The 22,724-nt window shown below is 43.1% G+C and overlaps 2 protein-coding genes across 3 annotated transcripts in view; one reads left to right on the top strand and one right to left on the bottom strand.

Annotated features, from left to right (window-relative positions):
- The window catches only part of MARCHF3 (membrane associated ring-CH-type finger 3), a 77,350-nt gene extending 61,151 nt beyond the window's left edge, over nt 1-16,199 (top strand). Inside the window, exon 6 of the mRNA XM_042033374.1 lies at nt 14,685-16,199. Coding sequence (XP_041889308.1) covers nt 14,685-14,756 — 72 coding nt within the window. The 3' untranslated portion in view covers nt 14,757-16,199. The remainder of the gene's footprint in view (nt 1-14,684) is intronic.
- Nucleotides 51-22,095, bottom strand: LMNB1 (lamin B1). 2 transcript variants are annotated; one of them, XM_042033372.1, is made up of 11 exons: nt 21,600-22,095; nt 12,762-12,918; nt 11,785-11,910; nt 10,614-10,784; nt 9,146-9,271; nt 6,430-6,650; nt 4,976-5,201; nt 2,970-3,074; nt 2,457-2,576; nt 1,628-1,741; nt 51-783 (listed from the first exon to the last, which is right to left on the bottom strand). In XM_042033372.1, the coding sequence occupies exons 1-11, from the start codon at nt 21,947-21,949 to the stop codon at nt 742-744; spliced, it is 1,758 nt and encodes a 585-aa protein (XP_041889306.1). In that variant the 5' UTR covers nt 21,950-22,095; the 3' UTR covers nt 51-741. The 2 variants fall into 2 exon arrangements, with proteins under 2 accessions (XP_041889306.1, XP_041889305.1); XM_042033371.1 differs by lacking the exon at nt 21,600-22,095 and adding an exon at nt 13,858-13,961.
- Between the last annotated feature and the right edge of the window lie 629 nt (nt 22,096-22,724).

Below are 22,724 nucleotides of genomic sequence, written 5' to 3'. Positions count from 1 at the left end.
CGCTCATTCAACTTTCAGCTCAGTTCAAGGACGAAACAAATTCCAAAAACTTTACTCTGCAGCAGAGAGATACTTTATTAAAATGTTTTTCAGACATCAGAATAATGTGAAAAGGACAGAAAAACTTTCAACATTGGCAAAATTACAACTGTTTCCCATACAAATGTAGACTAGACCTCTAGAGACTTTGTTTTGTTACTAAAAATTGTAAACAAATAAGGCAATTCATATTAAAACAGCCTCCTAATTTGTTAAGAAAAACCACATAGGAAAATTTAAGCTGGTAACACTATCTTAACAACACGACTACAAGGTGTAACATGAATCCTCTTCCAGAGTAAGAACTCTAAACCAATCCCCAACAGCACCTAAAATACAAAGAGGTCATAGCACTAGTCTAGAGTGGTATAATCTAAAAAAAAATCGATCCCCAAAACACACTGGAATATTCCTACTCCAGCAAGGTTTCAATGAAAAGAGACTGGCATACAAATCTGAGAGAGACAGGAACATCAAATCTCAAACAGCTCCTTGAGGGGAGCCACCAGCTCACGTCCTGCGAGGAAGTCGAGATACTTGTCACAAACTTTCCTTTTTTTCAGTGGCAAAGGAAAAATTTAAGGCCATCAGACTCGCAGCTTCAAAAATTCACAGACAGGAAAATAACGTTGTGCTTCTCAGAAGGCTCTGTTCTGCAGGCAGGGATTACCACAGCTGGAGGAACCTGGAGTGTCTGCAATTTCACATGACCACACAGCCTCTGTTAGACGCCCTTTGCTCTGCCTGTTGAGAAAAGAGAGAATCATTTAAAACAAAACAAACCAAAAAATCCAGCAGCAAAATATTTTCCTACTCCAAAGTACCTACTGTGCATTTTTAATATATTAAATTATTAGCATGGCATGGTATAAACAAGAGTCAGCAAAGCTGTACAACCTGTTATACCCTGGAATTGAAACAATGTTACATATCCTTTCCTATGAGGGGTAAAGGAGGACAAGTACCAGAAAAAACACAAATAACTGCCATACTTGAATCAGGGAGCATATACAATCACCTTGAGAGGTTTTATTTAAGAAATCTAACATCTCTGATTTCTAACACAGTCTTTTTCTTTTTTTGTTTGTCTTCAGAATTTCATTTTTTCAACATGCAAGGAACATTTTCTCTCAAAGAATTTTCAAATCTCAAATTTTCTCTATCAGGAAAAATATGCGAACAGAAGTCACTAACAAAATTTTCTGTACCAGAGATATAATAGAGAGATTTGAATTCTCTAAACTTTCAGTAAACTCACCTGCTTAAGCCAAACTTTACTATAAACAACTGGCATGGGGGGGAATCTTACTAGGAACGGAGTTTAAGGGAAAAAAAAAAATCCCCATATCTTTAAACTTTGAAAAAAGTGTACTTCTCTCCAAGGGGATATATTAGACAGTATTTTTACCCTGGTTTCAGAAAGACAGCTCCATGCCTTCACTAATTACTGACTAAAAAAAGAAAAAAATTAAAGAACATCCACACTTGGTATTTTTTATGTTTTGGGGTTTGGTTTTTTTTAAGATTTCATGACTTCTATCTCCTTTTTTGCAACGTAAACAACCTTGCTAACCCTAAAAGAAAATACCTGCTGACGGTAAAGGTCTTCCTCATCCAGAGCTTCAGCTGCCTCTTCCTCAACTTCCTCATCTTCCCCTTTACGTGCTGTCGTTTTGAACACAGTGCTTCTCTGAGCAACCTCCTGCAAGACATTTTTAAGACCTGAACTCTTCAAAAAAACCCCAAAAAACACAAACCAATCTCCTGTTGCTCACCTGCTTAAGACTTTGAGAAATGAAAGCTCCAGCTGCTGGGAAAACTACTTGTACTCATTTTGTTTGTATACTTTTCACAGATTGCTGAGCATAAACAGCTTAGTTTTAAATCTCTTAATGATTAAAAGGTGTCTTTCTAACAAAACACTCATCAGTTTCTTCCAAAAATCTGCTTTTTTCATACATATTTAAACATTTTCTTTAAATTGCAGTCACAGTAGCTGTCCCACCCCAAGTTTTAAATCACACCTTACACCTGAATTAACCCCTCGCTGCTTCACGTGAATTTCACTGTAACATTCCCCCCCTCCTCACCAGCACACAGGCATAAGGAAAACTACTTCAGAAGACAAATCACTGAAGAGTTTACCAAAACTTTCTTTTCAAAGCTTGTTCTAAGGCACTGCCCAGCTCCTGGCATGAGGGAGGTGTCTGAACAAGTCATTTTTTTACTATTTAGACTTGATACAGGGGAAAAAAACCGACAGGTTTCAAGTAGAGGCATTTCTGAACTGCAGCTAATTCTCCAAAAGAAGAGAACTTTACCAAACACTGCAGTGCACTCCTGTGTGAAGCCCTAACCTGCATCTTTGTAAGTGGTAACACCACAGAAAAAGCTCACACAGATCTGAGGTGCTTTACCTCTCCCTGAGAATTTTTCAGTACAACTTTCACATCTTCACCGGTGCCCCAGGAATTCTGGTTCTTCCAGATGAGGTCAGAGGGAGGGCTTGCAGTAACTCCAGCATTTGCAGCCCAGATCTGTCAACAGAAGTCACACAGGAACATTGTTTGCCAGTTCTTACACATTTCTGAATTACTGACTCATTTCATGTATTTCTGAATCTCTTCCAGTTAAGAAAACACAAGTATCTGCAAAAACGTTTTGGGCAATAAAACAGAGACTTTAGAGTAGGTAAGCACACCTGTACATGGTGAAAATTACTGCGTCATACAGAAAATAAAGTTCTGAAAAACACCTTTCTGTGTTAATTGCCCCAGCAACTGACACAACTAATGTCCAACACAAACACAGGTGATTATTTTCTGAACGTGTACACAGGAAGGACAAAACTAAAAACCTGATGTCTTTTTGACCCACACAAGTTGGCCTGGAGTCCATTTCAACTGAGCAGCTGAAACTTGACAACTTACTGTAACAGTTTGGCCTGCCTTTAGTACATATCTTGAGGTATATCTGTAACTTGCAGAAGTATCTCCTATTTTTCGGATCATCTCCCAACCTCCCATAGGTTGATCCTAAGAAAAGGGAGAGGAAAAAAAATTATTCCCACCAGCGTTCATTTTCTGTTATGCTTGCAGTGAGTTTTTTATCCTTAAGGTTGTGAGACACATAAAACTTTCAGTAAAAACGGTTCATTATCACTTGATCTTCAGCATGGAATTAGAATAATTTTAGGTAAATTTATCTTACCTCTTATTTGAAGTTAAAACTTAATACATCCTGCTTTTGAGTTTTGATGTTAACTAATGTTTATGATTTGCATCAGTTTTGTTATCACTTGGTCCAGAAAAATACAAATTAGTAATATGTATTAAATATTAAAATCCCCTTACAAATATTTAATATGTTTTTTGAAGCACAGAATGGCAAGCAGGCTTCCTAGAAAACAAAATATTGCTCGTTAGTATTCTTGAAATAATTTTACATATGTACCACCTGCCACCACATACTCCCTTGTATGACCTATCAACTACTTGAAAAGCATTAACAAATCATATACAAGTCATCCTTACAGAATGACTGCTTCAAAACAAGAGTAGGTATTTTTTATATTCCCCCACCAACAGTTTCTGATCATTCAACAGCTGCCACTGGACTCCAGACAGCTAAAATTATCTAAAATAAAAAAATCTTAGGTATCTTAATGGATGCTGACATTTAGTTTGTCAATGACAGAAACATACCATACTTAAAGAGGATTTACTATGTTTTAAGCTATTTATTTATACAAACTGTCAGACACTTGTGAAAGTTCCCCAAGTACAGTTTATTACACTGCACAGCAGGGAGTTGCTCAAATCTAGACTCCCTAGAAAAGTGCTAAAAACATGAACCACCCATGGTTACTGGGAACAAAACTGATGCTTCTCCTTCCTTACGAAACAATGAATGTGTAGGCAAATTAAATAAAAGTTGGGGGGAAAATCTATGTGGTAAACAAGTATGTGTGTGGCAGGGGGGAAGCTAAAAAAAAAAACAAAAAAGGCAAAAAAAAAAGCAGGTTCTGACTCACTAGAAATAGTTTTTGACTTGGCTGAATTGAGTCATCTACACACTAAAGTGTCTAGACCAAGAGAAATGTCAAGGTTTCTTGAATTCACTAAACAAAGCCATCACTCCCCAGGTGTGGTAATTACAGTAATTACAATCCACATTATCACAGTCTGGAGGAGCCTGTCCATGTCCTCACTGACTAGAGGGGACTGGGACACTTGGAACCATCTTTGTCATCTAAATCATCACGATGAGCTGCCTTTTAGTGAAGATAAAGGAGGGAAATGTACTGTATGTAACAGCATCATTTTGAGGGCAACATAAGGAAAAGTTGTGATTACTATTTATCAAAGAGTTCTTCATTTGGGTAGATATGTGTAAACTCCAATATAAACTCCTACCTATCCACAGAATCAAATAACCTCAGTAGTCACTGTAACAGTGACTTTGGCATGGGAACTGAGGGCTCATGAAATTGCGGGTGCAGCCAAGGGAGAAAAACTATGATTTAGAAGAGCTCTATGCAGATACAAGGGACATTGGCAACTAATTTCATTCAGACATTTATTCTGCATCTGTATGTATTTCTCTTAGGGCTTTTTAAGGCAGAGAAAGTGCTAAAAAGGCTTCTAAAGCAGCCTGGTTATCTATCTGCAAAGTTTTAGAACTCTGCTCTGCAAGGCAGAACTCTGAAGTGCAAGGTAACAATTTGGTGGGTGGGATACCTTGCAGAAAAACAGCAGCACTGAGAATGGTTGGGAGAAAGTCACCATCAATCCAGAACAGTGTGTGAAAGCTGTCTTTGAGACACACCAGCTCCTTAACGCCATAAGCTCCGGGGTCAACACGAAGCCCAGGAGCTGAGAGGGCGCTGAGGACTCCCTTTGTGCCTCAGCTCGTGACACACATGGCACTTTCAAACCTGTTCAGAGGTGTTCTTCAAGCGGATGAACTTCCCATCCACGTCTATCTCCTCGATAGACACATTCCCCGTGGCAGAGGCTGAGTGAGAAATGGTGACACTGCTGCTGGCTTCGGACTCCTCCACGTCAATCCTCTTCCTCTTGCCGCCGGCCGTGCGGACGCTGCGGCTGGATGATGCCCGTGAGACGGTCACCCGGGAGGAGGGGCTGGGGGAGAGCTTCAGCCTGGGGTGGGGAAGGGAAGGAACACACACACACACGTCACATCAGAGGAAAGGAGGCTTAGGGAGGCACCTTCTTTCTCTCCACAGCTCCCTGGCAGGAGGGTGAAGCAAGGTGGGGGCCGGGCTCTGCTCGCAGGGAATGCAGGACAGGGTGGAAAGAAATGGCTTGAGCTGTGCCAGGGATGGTTTACACTGGATATCAGGAGGAATTTCAGGACTGAAAAGACAGTCAGGCTTTGCCCAGGGAAGTGTTGGAAACACATGGGGATGTGGCACTTGGGGACACAGTTTTGTGCTGAACATGGCAGTGCTGGGTCAACAGCTGGACTCAAATCTTTTCCAACCTTAATGATTCTATGATTTGGCTTAAGTTTTTCCACCTTTTTTTTAAATAAACTTTCTTCCATCTCCTCTTCTTCCCATAGACTAATACACCGATATAGTAAACAAAGCATGTTACATGAAGAAGTGAAGCCTTATGTACTTAAGAGGTGAATAAAACGTGTCAAACAGCTGATTAATGTTCCTGGAGCACAGAATACTGATGGACTACTACATTAAGAGCATAAAGGCATTTCTGTGCATTTGTTAAAGACTGCAAAGAAACAGAAACCCTAGGGAGACTTAAGCCACTGTGGGAAATTTATGCAAAAACCCAGTGGCATAAAAGCTTTGGCTGTTTCATCCCCGCAGTTGAGAGGAACCAGCCTTGAGCAGCTCAGAACACAGTGAAGAATCAAACTACTTTAAATGACAGCCGTGACAGAGGTGAAAATTCTCAGTCTTGGAAGAACTCTGATTCATTTCCAGATGTGGAAAAAATGCAGCTGGCTGATGAGCTGGGCAATCAAAATGGTTATGACTTTATTAAAATTAGTCTATACTTAGAGAAATTTGGCTAACAATTAACTAACCCTGCAATTCATTTCGAAAAGGAATATTAACTATGGCATCAAACAGGCATACAAATGACAATTCATTACCTCTTCTGTGCTGGATTTTAACCAAAAAAAACCAAAAAGGTGTTTGCTGCCTTGAGAGCTGGTCTGATACTCAGTGTGCTTGGTCTCATGATGACTTAGAACTGTCTCAGACAGGAGGGGGCAAAAACAGTGCCTTGCAAAGCAGTCTAGCAGCATTAAAAACTGCTTTTTACCAGAGAAAGAGGCCAGTGAAGGAAGCACAGAGATAACAGAGACACCACCACTTGTTGCTGTGTCCTTTCCTACCTTTCCTCTTCACCCTCCAGCAATTTCCGGTATGCATTGATCTCCATGTCAAGTGCCAGTTTAACATCCAGGAGCTGCTCGTAGTCAGTCAGCTGCTCCTGCATTTGATTTCTTATCTCTGCAATTTCCTTCTCTTTCTCTGCCAGCGTTTTGCGGCAGTTTTCCTGTTCCTGGGCCAGGCTGCTCTCCAGCTCCTGTGCTCTGTCCTGCCACGCTCTAGACTGGGGAAAAAAAGCATTGAAAACATCAATGACGGTGCAAAAGAAAGCCCACCCAAGCCTCCATGTGCTCTGCTGTTCAGGCAACATGGAATTCAAAACACAGGAGTTGCACGTCCTCCTCTACTTCTGAGTTCATAGTCACCCGTATTCAACTTCCTGCTCTCCACTTCACCTACTACAAAAATAAACACCTCAAATTCCAGCGAAACTTGCAACATCCTTGGGAAAACAACTACTTGCTCCATTTTTCAGAGGTCTGAAAATATGCTACTGTACTTGAATTCACTCAGGAAAGAAAAATTGAGCTTAAGAGTTTAACTGTTTAAGAAGTGCCAGACACGACATAGTCTTAACCTGCACCAGGGGAGGTTCAGGCTGGATGTAAAGCTGAATTTCTTCACAGAAAGGGTGGTTAGACATCAGAATGGGCTGCCCAGGGAGGCAGGTGGTGGTGTAGTCACCACCCCTGGAGGTGTTCAAGTGCTCTGTGGTTTCCAAATGTCTGCTTTGTGCTTCAGCTTGCTGCTGCTAATCCTGAATTCTGGGAGGCAGTTCCTCTAAAGGAATAAGGGTTGTTGTCAGTGAAAACCTGCCTGCCTATCATCAAAGCCTCCAAGGCTTGCTCAGTGTGGTGGTAAGCACTCCTTGAAGAAACCTAATTTGTCCCCCGCTTCAGAACTTCCATCAAGCCAGCAGATCTTAAAACTGTACCCAGAATGGACTGCTTATCAAAGAAAGGCCAAATGATGGCAGCTGTAAGGCTTTGCTTTCCATAAGTATGATTTCTTCTGTTTGATTGCCCCTTAAGATTTAATTTTTTAAGGACAGACACAGGCACCAATGGCCCACAACCACAAAGTTTGCTATGCATGCACCCAATTTAGGAAATCATCCCAGCCCAGAGACAGAGAGAGGAGAGTCTACATGTCTGACACAGGGGACCAGTGTAACTGGTTGTCAATGTTAAGAGAGTCAGATAAGGAATTTAATAAATGGAGTTTTGTGTCACGTGGAAGATCACAGTGGAGTCTACTACAGAGCTCAGTGCTGGCAACTCAAACCAGACCAGCACCAGGGATAAGAGTGCTCTTCCAAGAAAATAAAGCTTAACTTAGTGCTAGTAAAATGGAAAACAAGTGTGCTGCCTGACTTCACTAACGCTACCAAAAAAAACCCCCAAAAACACAGCAAAATGGATCCTTTGGTGGAAAATCAGTCAAAATGACAGAAGCTGATTTTCATAGCCCTGAAGTTAGCAACAAACACTTCTGCCACTTCAGAAGTAAGTTCTCTGAACCAAGCTGTCACTCCTGACGTAACAAAACAGAGGCAATTAACTTAAAAAACCTGTTGACCGAACCCCCAAAAGATGATGTTAATCTAAAGGCAGAAATAAGATCTAAGTGGCCAAAACTTTCCATCCAATTCCTGTGTAACCTCATGCACATTCATTACATCACCTGATATTTTCCAGAGACTAACTTGACTATATGAAAGGAAAACTAGTAAAAGATTCTTACTAGTATCTGCCAATTTATTTGGAAAATTAGGAAATAACAACCCCTGCATTCATATTTTTCACTTGAAATATACAGTACTTTGATGTCCTACTGCACAGGAGGAATACAATCAAAATGAATCCCAGAAAGGATGAAACAGCGCTAGTATTTTATATTCCTAAAAAAATTTAAAAGTTTTGCTGCATTTTCAAGTGAGTTACAAAAGCTTACTGCAGAACGAACTCCTAACACTTCTCATTTTCACTCTGGATTTCCCACTGCAGTGCACACAACATTACAAATAGGCCAGTACTGAACACATCACTTGTCATTTGTTATGTCATACTTCTCTGGGTGTGATTTATGCTCTCTGGGATCTAGGAATAACCAATTTCTGCTCGAGATCCTGCCCTACAGATGCTCAAGTACAGTTATTTGATGTTTTTACTCAGTCTCATAGTCCTAATCTGGGCAAGATCACGCCATTAGGGTTTTTTTCTGTCAGATGTCTAGATGCAAATTGGATCTGGGATGAAAAGAGACACTGAACAGAGACTGCAAATTCCAGTTCTGGCTTTGAATGTTGCTTTGTGAAATCCTACGCTAGGCTGTCTAGTCACTACTAAACTGCTCAGTGTCAAGAACTTTTAATACAGGTTTGTCTAAAGTCGCCTCATCTATCCACAAAAATTTTCACAAAAGCCAGTTAACGCTACCTCGTTTCAAACACTATCTCTGTCGCAGAATACTGGACAAAAAAAAAAAATTGAAGTTTCTCAAAAGGAGACATGAAGGAATTTGAAAAAGTACAGAACAGGTAGGAGAGAAGACAAACTCAAGTCATGACGCTGAACATACTTACAAGTTAAGGGATTAAACATTGCCTTTAAACATGCCCTTTAATAGAAAAAACAACAACTGCAATGTAAAGAAAAGTCCTTCAATACAAAAACCAACAGCTATAATTAGCAGGGCTGAGGAGGCACAGCTGGTTACCTCTTTCTGGAGGCTGGTGATGTGGGAGGACAGGCTGTCGATGCGGATGCGGCTCTCGTTCAGCTGCTCCCTGATGGTGTTGGCTGCAGAGCTGCTCATCTCCACAGACAGCCTGGCACTCTCCAGCTGCAGGACACCAAAGTTAAGACATCAGTTTCAAAGTAACTTTCACTAGAAGGAAAAAAAATGAATCACTAAAAACCCACACCCAACGCTAAGCCACCTAGTTCCTCTCTGCAGCTCCAAAGCAGTGAAACTTTTCTTTCTTTAAGGCCAAAATGTGGTGCCTCAGTTACCACGTGGATTGCCCTGCCCGGAATTCCAGTTCTCTGGATACTTACTCTAGGATTAAAACTTTCCCTTGTAGACATTACTGAAGTTGAACTAGAGAGTTCAGTTTTCATGCTCAACCGAGTTTATGTAATATGCTTAAATTGAAGAAGCTAAACTGAAATTACCAATTCCCTAAAAAGAAGCAAACTTGTTAACCTTCAGGCAATATAAGCAACTTAGTATCAGCACCCTAAGTCACTACTGCTTCATTCTATCACTTCAATCTTGAATAGTTTTACTTTTACAAAGTAACTAAATCCTTCCGGCTGACCACCACCGCACACACTTGGTCTGCACCACAGACTTACGGAACTTGTTGTTGATTATAATGCCAAGGAGTCTAATTTTTTTAAAAAGTAAGATTCAAAAAATACAGAAACAGTATACCTGGTGAGAGATCAAGAAAGCAATGAGAGGTCGCCTTTTTGGTTAGATCTTACTTTAAATAATCTTTTCCAAGCCAGACTGAAGGCCTGGAGATAAGCAGGCTGAAAAGACCAAAACCAATGCAAATAAATTCAGTCTGTATGAACTTTTTGCTCTAACATCCCACCTTGCTTTTAAAAAATACTAACTGCAACAAGTACAGCCACAGAAACAAGGTTCAGTTGAGACATCAGGGTGTCTCCTGACATAAATGCTGAATAACAGCAGAGGAAGGAAATGATGAAGCATAACTGATTTCAGCTTTCTGTCTAGATGAGTGAAAAACAGAAGTTTACTGGGCACTGTAAAACTTCCCTATGTTTTGTAATGGGTCAGAGGACTCTATCTTCTGTCTTCTCAGCAAGCCCCATTATGAATTTTTACACAAAATATGGGATGCTTTGTTGATCATTGTTCAGTATCATACTTAACAACACATGAAAATTTCCTCAAAATCACAGTAATCCCAGCACTAATCACTTTTTCCCCCAGATCACCTTCACACAGTGCTTCCTTCCTTTCTGTTTTTGTACTTGATGAGGATTAAACCTGCTCCCAAAGTGAGTTGTGAAAATGCAAATTCACACTCAAACGCATGCTAATTTCAAACCGAGCTCCCTAATAAACGCCTCTGAGCTGCCAGTAATTATGGTATTAAGCAAAACAAAAACAAAGCACATCAAACAGCTGTGTGAAAACATGTCCTCACTTTGGAATGGTAAGTCTCCTCAAGCTCTTCTTTGTACAGCTTCACTTGTGCATCGTGCTGCTCTCTGATCTCATGGAGGGCTTGGGCCAGTTTGTGCTCATACTCAATCTGACGCCCAGAATCAACCTCAACTAGGCGAGTTTCATGCTTCCTTCTTGTCTCATTGATCTCCTATGAAAACCAGAAAAACGTGGTAACATTCAGTAAATGCAGGACAAAAATGTTTAGAAGACTACCCTGCTGAGTGGAGAGCAATGCAGGTAGTAGCATTAGATTATTTTGACATGGAACTTTTAGTAGAAACAGTCTCCCCAGTGTTATTTTGCAATAGCCTGTCAGTAAAGTAAGAGCTAGGATACCACCAGCATTTTTTTCCGAGAGTTGTCTGAACTTTCAACAAATACAACTCAGCATCACTAGACTTTAGAAATATATCCCCCCTTTCTTGAGGTACCTTCTCTGCTTGCACAAAATCAAACTACTGGGAAATGGAAGAATCACTTCCACTAATCAGCACTTTCCCAATTTGCTCGTGTGCTTGCCTGTGCTTTCCCTGGAAAGAAAGAGATTCCAACAACATGAAACAAAGCTGAAAATACTACCAGTAAAAAAAAGTACATATGGAACAAAGACAGTACAGTCAAGTACATTTGTTACTGCCCTAAAGTTCCTCCTGGAAAGCCTCCAGGTGAAAGGGAGAATGTCAAGAAAAAGTTCTAAAAGACAACTATTCATCCACTTTTCTTTCCTTTATTCAAAAACATACTATTATAAAGGCTTGAAATCAAAAATACTGTGGGTCCACAGCACCTGTTTGAGTGTCCCTCTCCACTTTATTTCTCATAATGGGATTATGTGGGAAATTACTAACCTACTTTCTCATTACTAGGAAAAGACATGTGCACTGCATATCATGATCAGAATTTAAGATGAAACAACACGATACACAAAGTTATTTTCCCACAAGAATTCAGAGTTAAAATCATTTTTCCTAGAAAAAGTAAGAAAGAAATCTTCATGCTAGAACAGAGGTAAACCCTACTACTCCGAGCAGGAGTTCAGACAACTTGCAGAGGTACCTCCCAACCTAAATTACTTTCCTGTTCTAGAATGACCTCCCAGTCGTCTTCTTCCCTTTAATTGTGTTGATTCTTGAGACAAAAGTATTTACCTCCTCATACATATTTTTACGGAATTCCAGGTCCTCAATGAGGCTCTGACAACGGTTTTCGAGGTCCACCTTCTGCAAGGTTTCATTTATAAGCTGGTCCTTGGCAGCAGCTAAAGAAGCTTCAAGCTTTAAGGAACAAAAGAATCAACACTACAGTTATACAGCAGAATGCACAAAATGACCACAGCCTCACAGAACTACAGCTAACTACATATTAAGGTTGAACTTCACAACCAAATCCCAATATTTACCCCAGTGATACTACATATCACACACACACACTTTTGCAGTTGTTTATGCAAGTGAGTTCTATATATTTCACGCTGGTAACTGGCATTAAAATTGCTACTTACTGATTTTCCTTACAGATCAATTTTTAATACATGGCAAATACCAATTTCCTGGTCTCCACAACTCGTCCTCTTGGGGTGGCATTGCTCAAGATTACAAATCAAAAGGCTAACAAAACTAGGACAAGAGGTTTCTTTCCTTGTTGTTCCATCAGAACACGGAGAACCACAGGCAGAACCAAAAGGAGGGCAGAGAGAATCACAAACTGTTACTTGTCAGTTATTATCTGTTCTTGTGAAGTCAATCTGCCCCCCAAACACTTCTGAAATGTGTCAAGTGTACTTTGAGTCCTGACCTGCTTTCTTCCCCATAAGTAACATCCCTTGCAATTTCAGCACCTGCAATTTTAAGAGCTCTCGCTTCGACCACTCATGTTATTAATAAAACTCAACAGTGCTGGACTCAGAAACCTACTCAAAACTCTGCTGCTAGTGTTGAAAGTGAACCACAATTTGTTCTAGCTGTGACTAGATGATAAGTTTTCATCCTTCTTTTTGGTTACGAACTTATATTTTATCACAATAAATAGTATAAAAACCACTCACAGTATAGAAAACCACCTCATAGTATAGAAAACCACCTCACTTGCTAACAGAACCTGATGGTTAAAGGTTTCTTCTTCTCACCTCTCTAATTTGATCTTTCAAATCTTCAATTTCTCCTTCCAGACTTTTCTTATCACCAAGGGCTGTGGCCAGTGCAGCTTCTTTAGAATTTAGGGCTGCTTCAAACTCACGAAGTTTGACTTGGGCTCCATTGAGGTCAGATTCCTTTTTTGCATAGCTGGAACAAACCAGAGAAAGTGGTCAAGAAAATCTAGAAATACCCCCAAAGTTGACTGTTGACTAATAAAGCAATCTGAATCTCAAACTTGAGAAACACCTGGAAAAACATTTTGTCTTAGCTAAATCTATTGTGCTTTTGCAGCACCCTTCTGATCATATGGAATGGCAAAGTTCCACAGACCTGAGGAAACAAACCCAAATCCTGTCTATACAATACCTGCTATGATAGAAATTGCACTGGTGCAGAGGCGATTTGATTTCTTTATGAAGACAAGCACACAAGTTTTTCAAATACCTTCAAATTTAGTTTTTGTGTCTACACAAGCAGTCAGGCAGTTTCTAGGTGTTTATTTCCTAAACCAGCACATTCAAACAGGGAAATCCAACAGGAAAAAACTAAAGTAATGTCACATAAACACAAGTTTGTTATCCACAAATAATGCTATCCCAGGCTACTACCAAAAATAGGAGAAAGGAAACCCATACTTGTGAATCAAAATGTTTCTTGCCCTTAGATGGCACAAACAACCATTAAGTGTGTAACAATTTCATCCCCCTTGGAGTTCATTCTTTTTCTCCCTGGGATATCCACATTTGTCTATCAAGGGCAGTAGCATGCAGAAGTTCTAGATGGTTTTAACTGAACTATGAACTTTTTAAAGGAATAGACTGATTTAGGCTCAATTCTTCAGTTCTCACACTTTTCTTTCCAGATGCAAGATTTTTAAAAAAAAGGAGAATTAACAACAAAATGCTGAGAAGACTTAAAATTGGATAAAGTTTGATTCAGAATACATCTACTGCTCTTTTTAACCACTGCCCAGGTGGTAAGACACAACAGCAACACTTCTCGACAAAATGAGACCTAACACAAAACCAACACAATTTTAAAAGGAGAGCCCCTCAGGTTTAAAAGATGCTTTTTTCCTAAGATTACCTGCACTTAACATCATGCTCAGGAGAGGTGCGTGCCCACAGAGGGATGCAGGGATGGAATCCGTGTCTGGAGGTTTCAGCACCATAGCCACACCACATGGCAGGCTTTACGCAACAGACTTAGCGCTGGCTAATCCCGATCCCGTGGGATTAGCACCTGCTCCCCCGTGGCACCCAAGGGGCAGGCTGGGAGCCCCTGAGACACACAAAAACACACCCTTCTGCACTCAGATGCTTCCTGCTGCTCTAAACACTACCCAGTCCCTTCGCGGCATTTCACTCCTCAGACCCACAGCTGGATCCACAGCTCAGACAAAAGCACAGCATTTAAGGTTTGGACACATGGGCTCCTGCTTCCAACTCTCTGCTTTATTCACTGGAGATTCTGTCCTGACCTTCCTTCTCCCACCCAGGCCTGTAGAAACTTCAGCATACAAGGAAGGTGTGCAGCAGAAGAGGAAAAAGAAGGAAGGGAAGGTGTCTTGCTCTAGTATGTCTATAAAAAAGCCAATCTCTCCATCCCCTCTCAGGAAGTATGAGGGCCCACAGCAGACATCTGTTGTTTGATCACTGCTGGAAAAAGCTTTAATCAAAACATGAAGAAGCTGCTTCTCTCATGCTGAAACCAAGCCTACCAAGTCAGACCCGAAAATGAGAAAGCTGCAGAGCCATAGACAGTGTGCTGCTCCCCCATCTGCCCCAAATTATCCTGGACTCTGAAACAGAGAGACTCCCCAAAATACACCACCATGCAAAGTGCGTGAATATCTTAAAACTTTCCGGATTTTAATTTCTTTTAACACAAATACCTTTTTAATGCATTTACAGACTGGAAGGCAGCTGAGAAGAGCATTCTTGCCATGCACCAGCAGAGAAAAAAGGGTATATAAAATGGACTAGCAACAACAACACGATTAAAACCCAATGTAGCACCTGTACCACAAAAAGTAAGTATTACCAGTTAGATCAGCCCTTTCTGGCTTGTTTGCAACAAGACTGTCTGGGAAGCCACACTATAATTTAATGCAACAAAAGCCACAGCAGGGGGGGTGGTGGGTGGGTGGAGAATTAAAATTAGTCACTATTAGTTTTTAGCATCATGAGTTGTCTAACTATGAGACAGCTCATCTGAACACATTCTCAGAGAGAAAACAGAAACTGGAGCTCAACACTTCAAACGGTAAGAGCCAGATGAAATCTCAGCAACTCAGCAGTGTCATCCCAGCCCTAAAGGGAATACAGGAAAGGAGGGAAAGATCAGAAAAGCCTCTGTGATTTATAAAAACAAACACTAATGTATACAACACATACTTCACCCTTACACCCACTAATTTTCACCAGGAAGAGCTTCAGCCTCTTGACAATAGCTGGCTTCTTCCTCCCCAGCAAAGCCAAAGCAACATCTGAATACAGCAAATAAAAAAACCTCAAACACCTTCCTGTTACAGTGCTCAGAAATTAGCTAGACCTGTACTCCTTTTCAAATAGTTTGACTCATGAAAGGAAAATAAAAGCAAAGAAATAATTGCAGACTCGCATCTTTTTCAAAGCAGCAGCTTGGTTTTTCTCTCTTTTGGCTTCAAAGTGTGCGGATCTTCTTATCCATGGCATTGTTAACAACAACCTAGAACTTCCCATAATCTCCTTAAACTTCTTGCTGAGTTAATAGAAAAGCCATGCAGGAAAAAAAAAAAAAATTCTAGCAGTTTAATAGGTTGAACTGACCATCTGGAGTCAGACAAGCCACACACCTAATGCAAGGCAAGCAGTCAGCAGCCAGATCTGGGGAGGTGTAACTCAAAAGCTCCTCTGAACCTGACCAAGCGCAGGATGCCGTCACCGTACAGCAGATTCTTCTCACCTCCCACAGCCCACCCACTGTTTTCTGCCACTGCTTAAGAGTCTGATCACAAAGCTAAGCATTACCAACATTAATCAAACTCTCCCCGAAGAGCATTGGCTTTCAGCCAAGTCATGACATAGATATACACGTGCTGTAATTCCTGATAATGCAGCCTATATTTAGATCCATAGAAAATTACATTTACTGCACACTGGGCTGGTTTTCCACTACAGTTGTAGAGAAACATGAAAATAATAAAAAACACCCCAACTACAGTCATTAATAATTTATATTTTATTTAGCTACCAGTCAGTCTCCCACATTTTTCCCCTATGACAGACAAAACACTAAGGTTGTGTTTTGCAAGGAAGTGACTTAAAATAATGTAAGAAGGGCTTGTCTAAGAGCACTCAAATTTTTGTACAGAGATCAACGTGAAAGTAAGAGTAACTGGACAAGTTTGGCTTTCCTGTAAATAAATATATGTAATGTGGTTTCAACTTGTCTCATGTCACTCATTTTATTTAACTGTAGTGCTTGAAACCAACAATAATACACCATCTCTGACTGCTCAGCTGTGACCTTTCTCGAAGTCACAAACCCAACCTGAAGTTCATGGTCACCTATGTGAATCCCATGGCTATAACCCTATTTCTAAGCAGAACCTACACACACAAAACACCTATCAAGCCACTGCCCACCACCCTGTCATCATTACCTGTCCACGTATTTGAGACCAAATATTTATGTCCTGCACCGCACAGAAGACAGGCTTACTTGAGAATATAAATTCTTACATTTCAGTGGCTTAAGTTATTTTGCAACAAGTTTACCACCCCACTCCTTCCCCCTCTGGGTGCTCTATGGTACACATCAAAACAGCGAGAGATTTCAGATTAAAGCTCTGAAGCTCCCCAGACTCCAATCTCTGCCTCACTTTTCAAGATCACCTACAATAATAAAAATAAGCTTCAAAATTTTTAAGTCAGCTTCCTTTCCACAGTTCCTCCTTACAGCACATATGCACCCTGGGAAACCCTGGAACAGGTGTCACATCTTTGCCTGCACCAACACACCACATGGTTCTGTGTAGTTGCTCAGGGTATCAGCTGCAGAGTGCCACACACTTGCACAGTAATTCAAGCCACAGGCTGATGGGAAGCTGTTCTTGATATTTATTTTATTGCCTAATCTCAATGCAGAAATGTACTTCAGAATGTAGATGGGAAGGAAGGACAACTGGAGATAAAAGGTAAGACAGACAGATAAATCATCTCTTTGATAGTTAAAATGAAAGTTTAGTTCCTCGCCACAATTACATCTCCTATTAATGCTTGCACTCTACAAAACACCTGAAGATAATAAAGGAAGATTAAATCCTTTGCCAACATCTTCAATAAAACACACAATTTCCTTTGAAGTTACTTTAATCACATTGTCTCCTCTTCCAGGAGAGCAGATGTCCCTCAGCACTGGAAAACTGCCACAGTGAAACCTCAGCCTGCCAAAGACAAATGTAAACAATGGGTTTCCTAAATGAACTAGTGTTAACACCAGCTTATGCTTCCTGAAGGACACAGTTTCCTCACACGACCAGTCGCAACATGGAAAAGTCCAGCCAGGGATTTTTGACCTGCCATACACTTAATTTAAGTCCCCAACACAAAAATTCTTTGAAATAAATTTTCTTATCTTGGAAACCATCTCCACCAATGGAAAACTGTGCTGAAACCTGACCCATCAGCAGAGCCACATAACACAGCAGCCAGCCTAGCTTTCTGAACAGCCCTTGTTCAACACGTCTTGGTGACACAGCTGTGCCAAACTTCACAATGTGCATCCTTGTTAAGTTAATTGCTCAAGTGACACACGAGACTTTTTCCCTCCACCACCCTGGCTCTGCAGTTGTCCCTGGTGTGCCGCTGTGGCAAATGATGAACCTATGACACATTACCCCTCAAAAGCAGAAGCTTTATCTGGTCTGTAGGATGTGATGGAGCAATTGGGACCCGCTGCTTAAGTGATGACATTATGATGTGCCCACGGATCACATTTTTCACTGCTTTGTATGCCTTGTCTATTTCACCCTTTTCTCAAGAAATATGAAATTTGCAGCAATCTGAACTCCCAGCCAAGGTAAGGCTGCTCTGTTGTAGGAAGTGCACTCCATCTAAAAATATCAGCAGTTACTCCCCTAAAATAATTTGTTGCTAATTGTAGCATCACACATTTTGAGACTTTATGATACAGCTATCTGCAGGCAACTACCTGCTTTCACCTCCACTGTTCATGAGCAAGTCCAGCAGCTGGAAATCCATATGCACAGACATTTTTTTCTGTGGAGCTAGTGCTGGCGTCTTCCACAGCCCTTGACTGCAAAATTGTAGCAGTCACAATTAACTGCACTATTTATTTAAAGGAAGGAAGTAGAAGGATATCTCTACAACATCTATCACCAATGGCAAAGCTTAGAGTGAAGTCTTGCCTCATCAACACTGAGAAAATAAACCGGAAATAGTGTGAAATCGGTACGGTCTCTCAATTCTTTCTCAAACTATGGAAGACAGAGAGCTCCCTCTTCTCCACCTCCCAAGAGCTATACAAGAGTTCTACACACCTAAAATCAAATTACCTGGTTTTTTTCCCCCCTGGGTCTTCAGATACAGAGATTTATTTTCCCTTATCTCCATTCTGCCCATCAAAAGCTTCCTACTTACACAACTATGAGTATCATTTTTCCATCCCCTCCCCAGAACAGAAATAGGGAGGCTGGTTTTTTTTTTTAATCCCACTTCCCCGCCCTCCAGCTCTTTAAAGATTTGAAGTATTAAAGAAAACCTTCATATTTAGCTACAGCAGAACCCACTGCATGGCAGGCACTCTAGAAGAAGAGCATGCAACAAGTCTGCTATATATAGCAGTGTCAGCTATAGAAACAAATGCAGTTTTTCTTGAGGGATTTAAAGCACAGAGCAAGCTTTTGGTGCATCACACCACGTAGGTGGCACTGAAGTCAGCAAATCCAACAAATAGGTGACTGGGTCTTTAATTTTTATAAAGAAAGAATAAAAGAAGCCCTCCAGCACTTTTGGGAGTAGCTAGAAGCTTGAGTTTGATGCACTAATTTGAAGAGTGGCTGAAAGACAACTGGAATAAAATAGATCAAGCAATTAAGAAGGAAGCCATGCTAAACAGAAAAATCAGAGTTGCACAAGAGTAACACCTGAAAAAATATTCAAACAGCACAAGAAGGCCAGCTAGACCATGAATAATATTGCCCACCTTCAGGTAACTAAGTGGCAAATCATCTTTGCTCCCCCCACAGACCCAGAACACCTTGAGAGCTATTTCTCCTCACATTTATCTCCACTGGCTCTGCAGGGAACCAAAGTCATCACTAATTTGAGTGTTATGACATGGCTACCAGAATACCTAAACCACACGAACCAAACATGCCAGGAAGGTCTTTTTTTCTTTTTTTTTCCCCCCCTCCTTTTTTCCCCCCAAGTGGTGCTCTTAGATCCAAACTACCACATACTCACATTTAAACTAAAGCCAGCACAGACATCAAACTACAGTTCAGCTTTCAGAGAGGGCAAGGAAAATTCTGTTGAGAGCACACATTCTCATCTTACCTTGCAAACCTTTACAGTACTCCTATGCACACTTGTGGAAAGTGTTTTTAAAAGCAATTTTTGTCAGGTTATAATGTGACTTAACAGCTTTAAGAAGCCATGAGGGAGCATGCTCCAGTTCAAGTGAAAAAAACCTTTGCTCCTTTTCAAGACTTTGCAAATAGAATTATAGATAAGCTTAGATATCCAACACTCAAAGACAAGTAAGAAACTGCTCGCTCATCGTAAGGTCTGCCACCAAACAACACCAAAGAGCCACAAGCAAGTGGAATACAGGAGCTTCAAACAGCATTAAGTGATTGTTTTACTACACTGTCCAGGAGTTCTTGTCCAGATCTATCACCTGTATTCTCTGGGGTACAAAAATGACCAGTTTAAGACATGGATTGACTACCAGGCAGTGAGACCACTCTCCAGAAAGGTTGTGACTGCAGCGCAGGAGCAGTTAATCCCCTGCCCCCACCAAATCGTCCGTTTTTTGCCAAGTATCCCATCACAGGCAAACACAAGACAGAATATGAAGATGTCCATGTCCACATTATTAATGCCTTGGTTCCAGCCACAAAAAGGGAATCCACTACAGACTGCATTTAGAGCCCAATCCCCCACATGCAGTCTTGTGAGAAGCCAACAGAAGAGTGTGTCTTCCTCAGTAAAATCACTAAGAGATGGAAATTCCTGGCTTGACCTTGGAGTCAAGTAATGTTGATGCCTGTCTGCAGCTACACCTGGCTCTCCCTATCACTATCAATGACCACTTTAAGACCTTCCTAAGGCACCAAGAGATAACCTCCAGAACAACCAGTCTCACTAGTTAGAAGCTCACGGTTTTAATTTTTTAAATAACAAAGAGGACAAAAGATATCAGGGCTGTCTGCAGATGCACGAAAACATCAATATGCTGGTTACACATGAAATATCTTTTTCATAATGAAATAGCAGGGCTGAGAGTGCGTTAAAGAAAACTAACAGAGTCAGTACCAGAGGAAGATTAAGAACTCTGCAGGTTTCTTCCCCCCCCAATATTGACACACCTTGTGATTCCAAGACTAAAGCTTGAACGCCTAAAACTGCAGCAAATCACAGAAATCAAATTGAAGGTAAACACAACCAAGGAACCAAACAAACAATTGAATCAAGTTGAATGTGTAAGAAGCACAATCTAGTGTCACAAAATCAGTTCGCTGCAAGAGCAGGGAACTTGGCACTGTGCCGTAAAGCCGTCAATCTGGAGGATGTGTGGACACAAATTCTGCCTGCTCTACCTTAACATCCTGGAAGGTGCACAGAAGTTACAGTTCTCTTTGGTTTTAAGTATGCCCCACGTATTACCTAGTGAGCATTTTCACATTAAGAAGTCAATGTGTTTCAGAAAAGTTCCATTTCTCATTCCAAAGCAGCTCGAGCCTTAAGGAAAGTCCCTGTCTGTACAGGGAGCAGTGAATATTCATGGAATCACAGAATGTTAGGGGACTGGAATGGACGCTAAAGCCCATCTAGTCCCAAGTCTCCAGCTAGGGGCAGGGGTGCCACTCACTAGAGCAGCTTCAGAGCTCCATCAAACCTGGCCTGGAACACTTCCAGGGATGGGGCACCCACAGCATCCCTGGGCAACCTGTGCCAGGGCCTCACCACCCTCACAGCCAAGAATTTCTTCCCAATATCTCATCTAAACCTGCCCTTTTTCAGTTTAAAGCCATTCCCATCTCGTCCTAACCCTCCAAGCCTTTGTCAAAAGCCTCTCTCCAGCCTCCTTTAGTTACAGGAAAGTGCTCTAAGGTCTCCCTTATTGCGGGTGGCAATCAGAGCACTTTACCTCATCTTTTAAGAGCTAACCTCCCTGTAGAACCTGTTACAGCACCTCACCACCGGCACAGCAAGGATTTTCTGCCTACTATCTAACCCATCTAATCAAAACTTCCCGCTGTTGTCCGCACCGGTTGGAGCCGTCCCGACGGGCACCCGAGCGCCGGACCGGCCGCGGATGCTGCGGGGACCGGGGCACTCGCAGCCGGCAGGGGCGGCGCTCGGGGCCGGCGCTTCCCGCCGGGGCGGAGCGGCGGCAGCGCTGCCCGTGCCTCATTCATTCCTTCATTCATTCCTTAATTCACTCCCGGCCGCGCAGCCCCCGCCGGAGCGGGCAAGGGACGGGCGGCCGGGAGCGCAGGGCTCGCACCGCGGGTGTCCCCGCCACCGCTCCGCCCGCACCCCCGTCTCCGTTCCCGCACCTCACGGGTGCTTCCCGGCCCTTTCCCCGCTGCCCACCTGCCCAGCAGCTGCTCGTGCTCGGCGCGCAGCTTGCCCAGCTCGATCTGCAGCTTGGCGCGCTCCCGCGCCGTGTCGTCCAGCGCCCGCCGCGCGTCCGCCAGCTCCGCCTCGTAGATCGCCTTGAGCCCGGTGACCTCGCGGCCCCGCACCTCCTCCCGCTGGGTCACCTGCAGCTGCAGCGCGCTGTTCTCCGTCTCCAAGCTCCGCACCTTGTCGATGTACACGGCCAGGCGGTCGTTCAGCTGCCGCAGCTCCTCCTTCTCCTGCAGGCGGGAGATGCGCGTCGGACTCTGCGGCATCGCGGCGGCGGCGGCTGGGCCGCGGGTCCGCGGCGTGGTTTCGGCCATGAAGCACGGGCGCGGAGGACACCGGCGGGGCGGGGACCGACGGACGTGCGGGCAGACCGACGGACGGACCGACCGCCACCTCCTCCGCCGGCTCCGCACCGATCCAATATGGCCGCACGCCCGCCCCGCCGGACCGCGCTCGCGGCCCTCCCGCCCACGTGACCGCGCGCCAGCCAATGGCGAGCAGCCTTCTGCCGCGGGCTAAATTCAAAACCCGCCAACGGCCGGCGGGCGCGCCACGGAGGCCACGCCCCCAGGGCCGCGCCCACGCCCCTCATTCCCGCCCCTCGCTCCCGCCCACGGCCCCGGACAAAGGGAGCGGACCCCGCTCCCCTCCCGCCGCCGCGCCCGGGCTCCCCGCACGGCCTCCCCGCACTCGTTGGGCGGTGTGGCTGTAAATTACAGAATCACGCAATAAATCGGGCTGGGGCGATCGAGCCCGACCTGTGACCGGACACCACCCTGTCAACAAGACCGTGGCTCTGAGCGCCGTGTTCAGGCTTTCCTTAGGCACCTCCTGGAGTGGTAACTCCAGCACGTCCCTGGACAGCCCGTTCTAGTGCCTGGCCACCCTTTCTACGGAGAAATTCCTCCTGATGTCCAAGCTAACTCTCCCTCGTCTCAGCTTGGGGCCATTTCCTCCTGTCCCTGTTCCTTGGGAGCAGAGCCCGACCCCCCCGGCTGCCCCCTCCAGTCAGGGAGCTGTGCAGAGCCACAAGGTCCCCCCGAGCCTCCTTTGCTCCAGGCTGAGCCCCTTTCCCAGCTCCCTCAGCAG

Source organism: Corvus kubaryi, unplaced genomic scaffold (assembly GCF_017639235.1).
Source record: "Corvus kubaryi isolate FWS band 111438036 unplaced genomic scaffold, C.kubaryi_AGA036_p1.0 37357, whole genome shotgun sequence".
NCBI lineage: Eukaryota > Metazoa > Chordata > Aves > Passeriformes > Corvidae > Corvus > Corvus kubaryi.
This window is presented reverse-complemented; position numbering and strand designations above follow the sequence as displayed.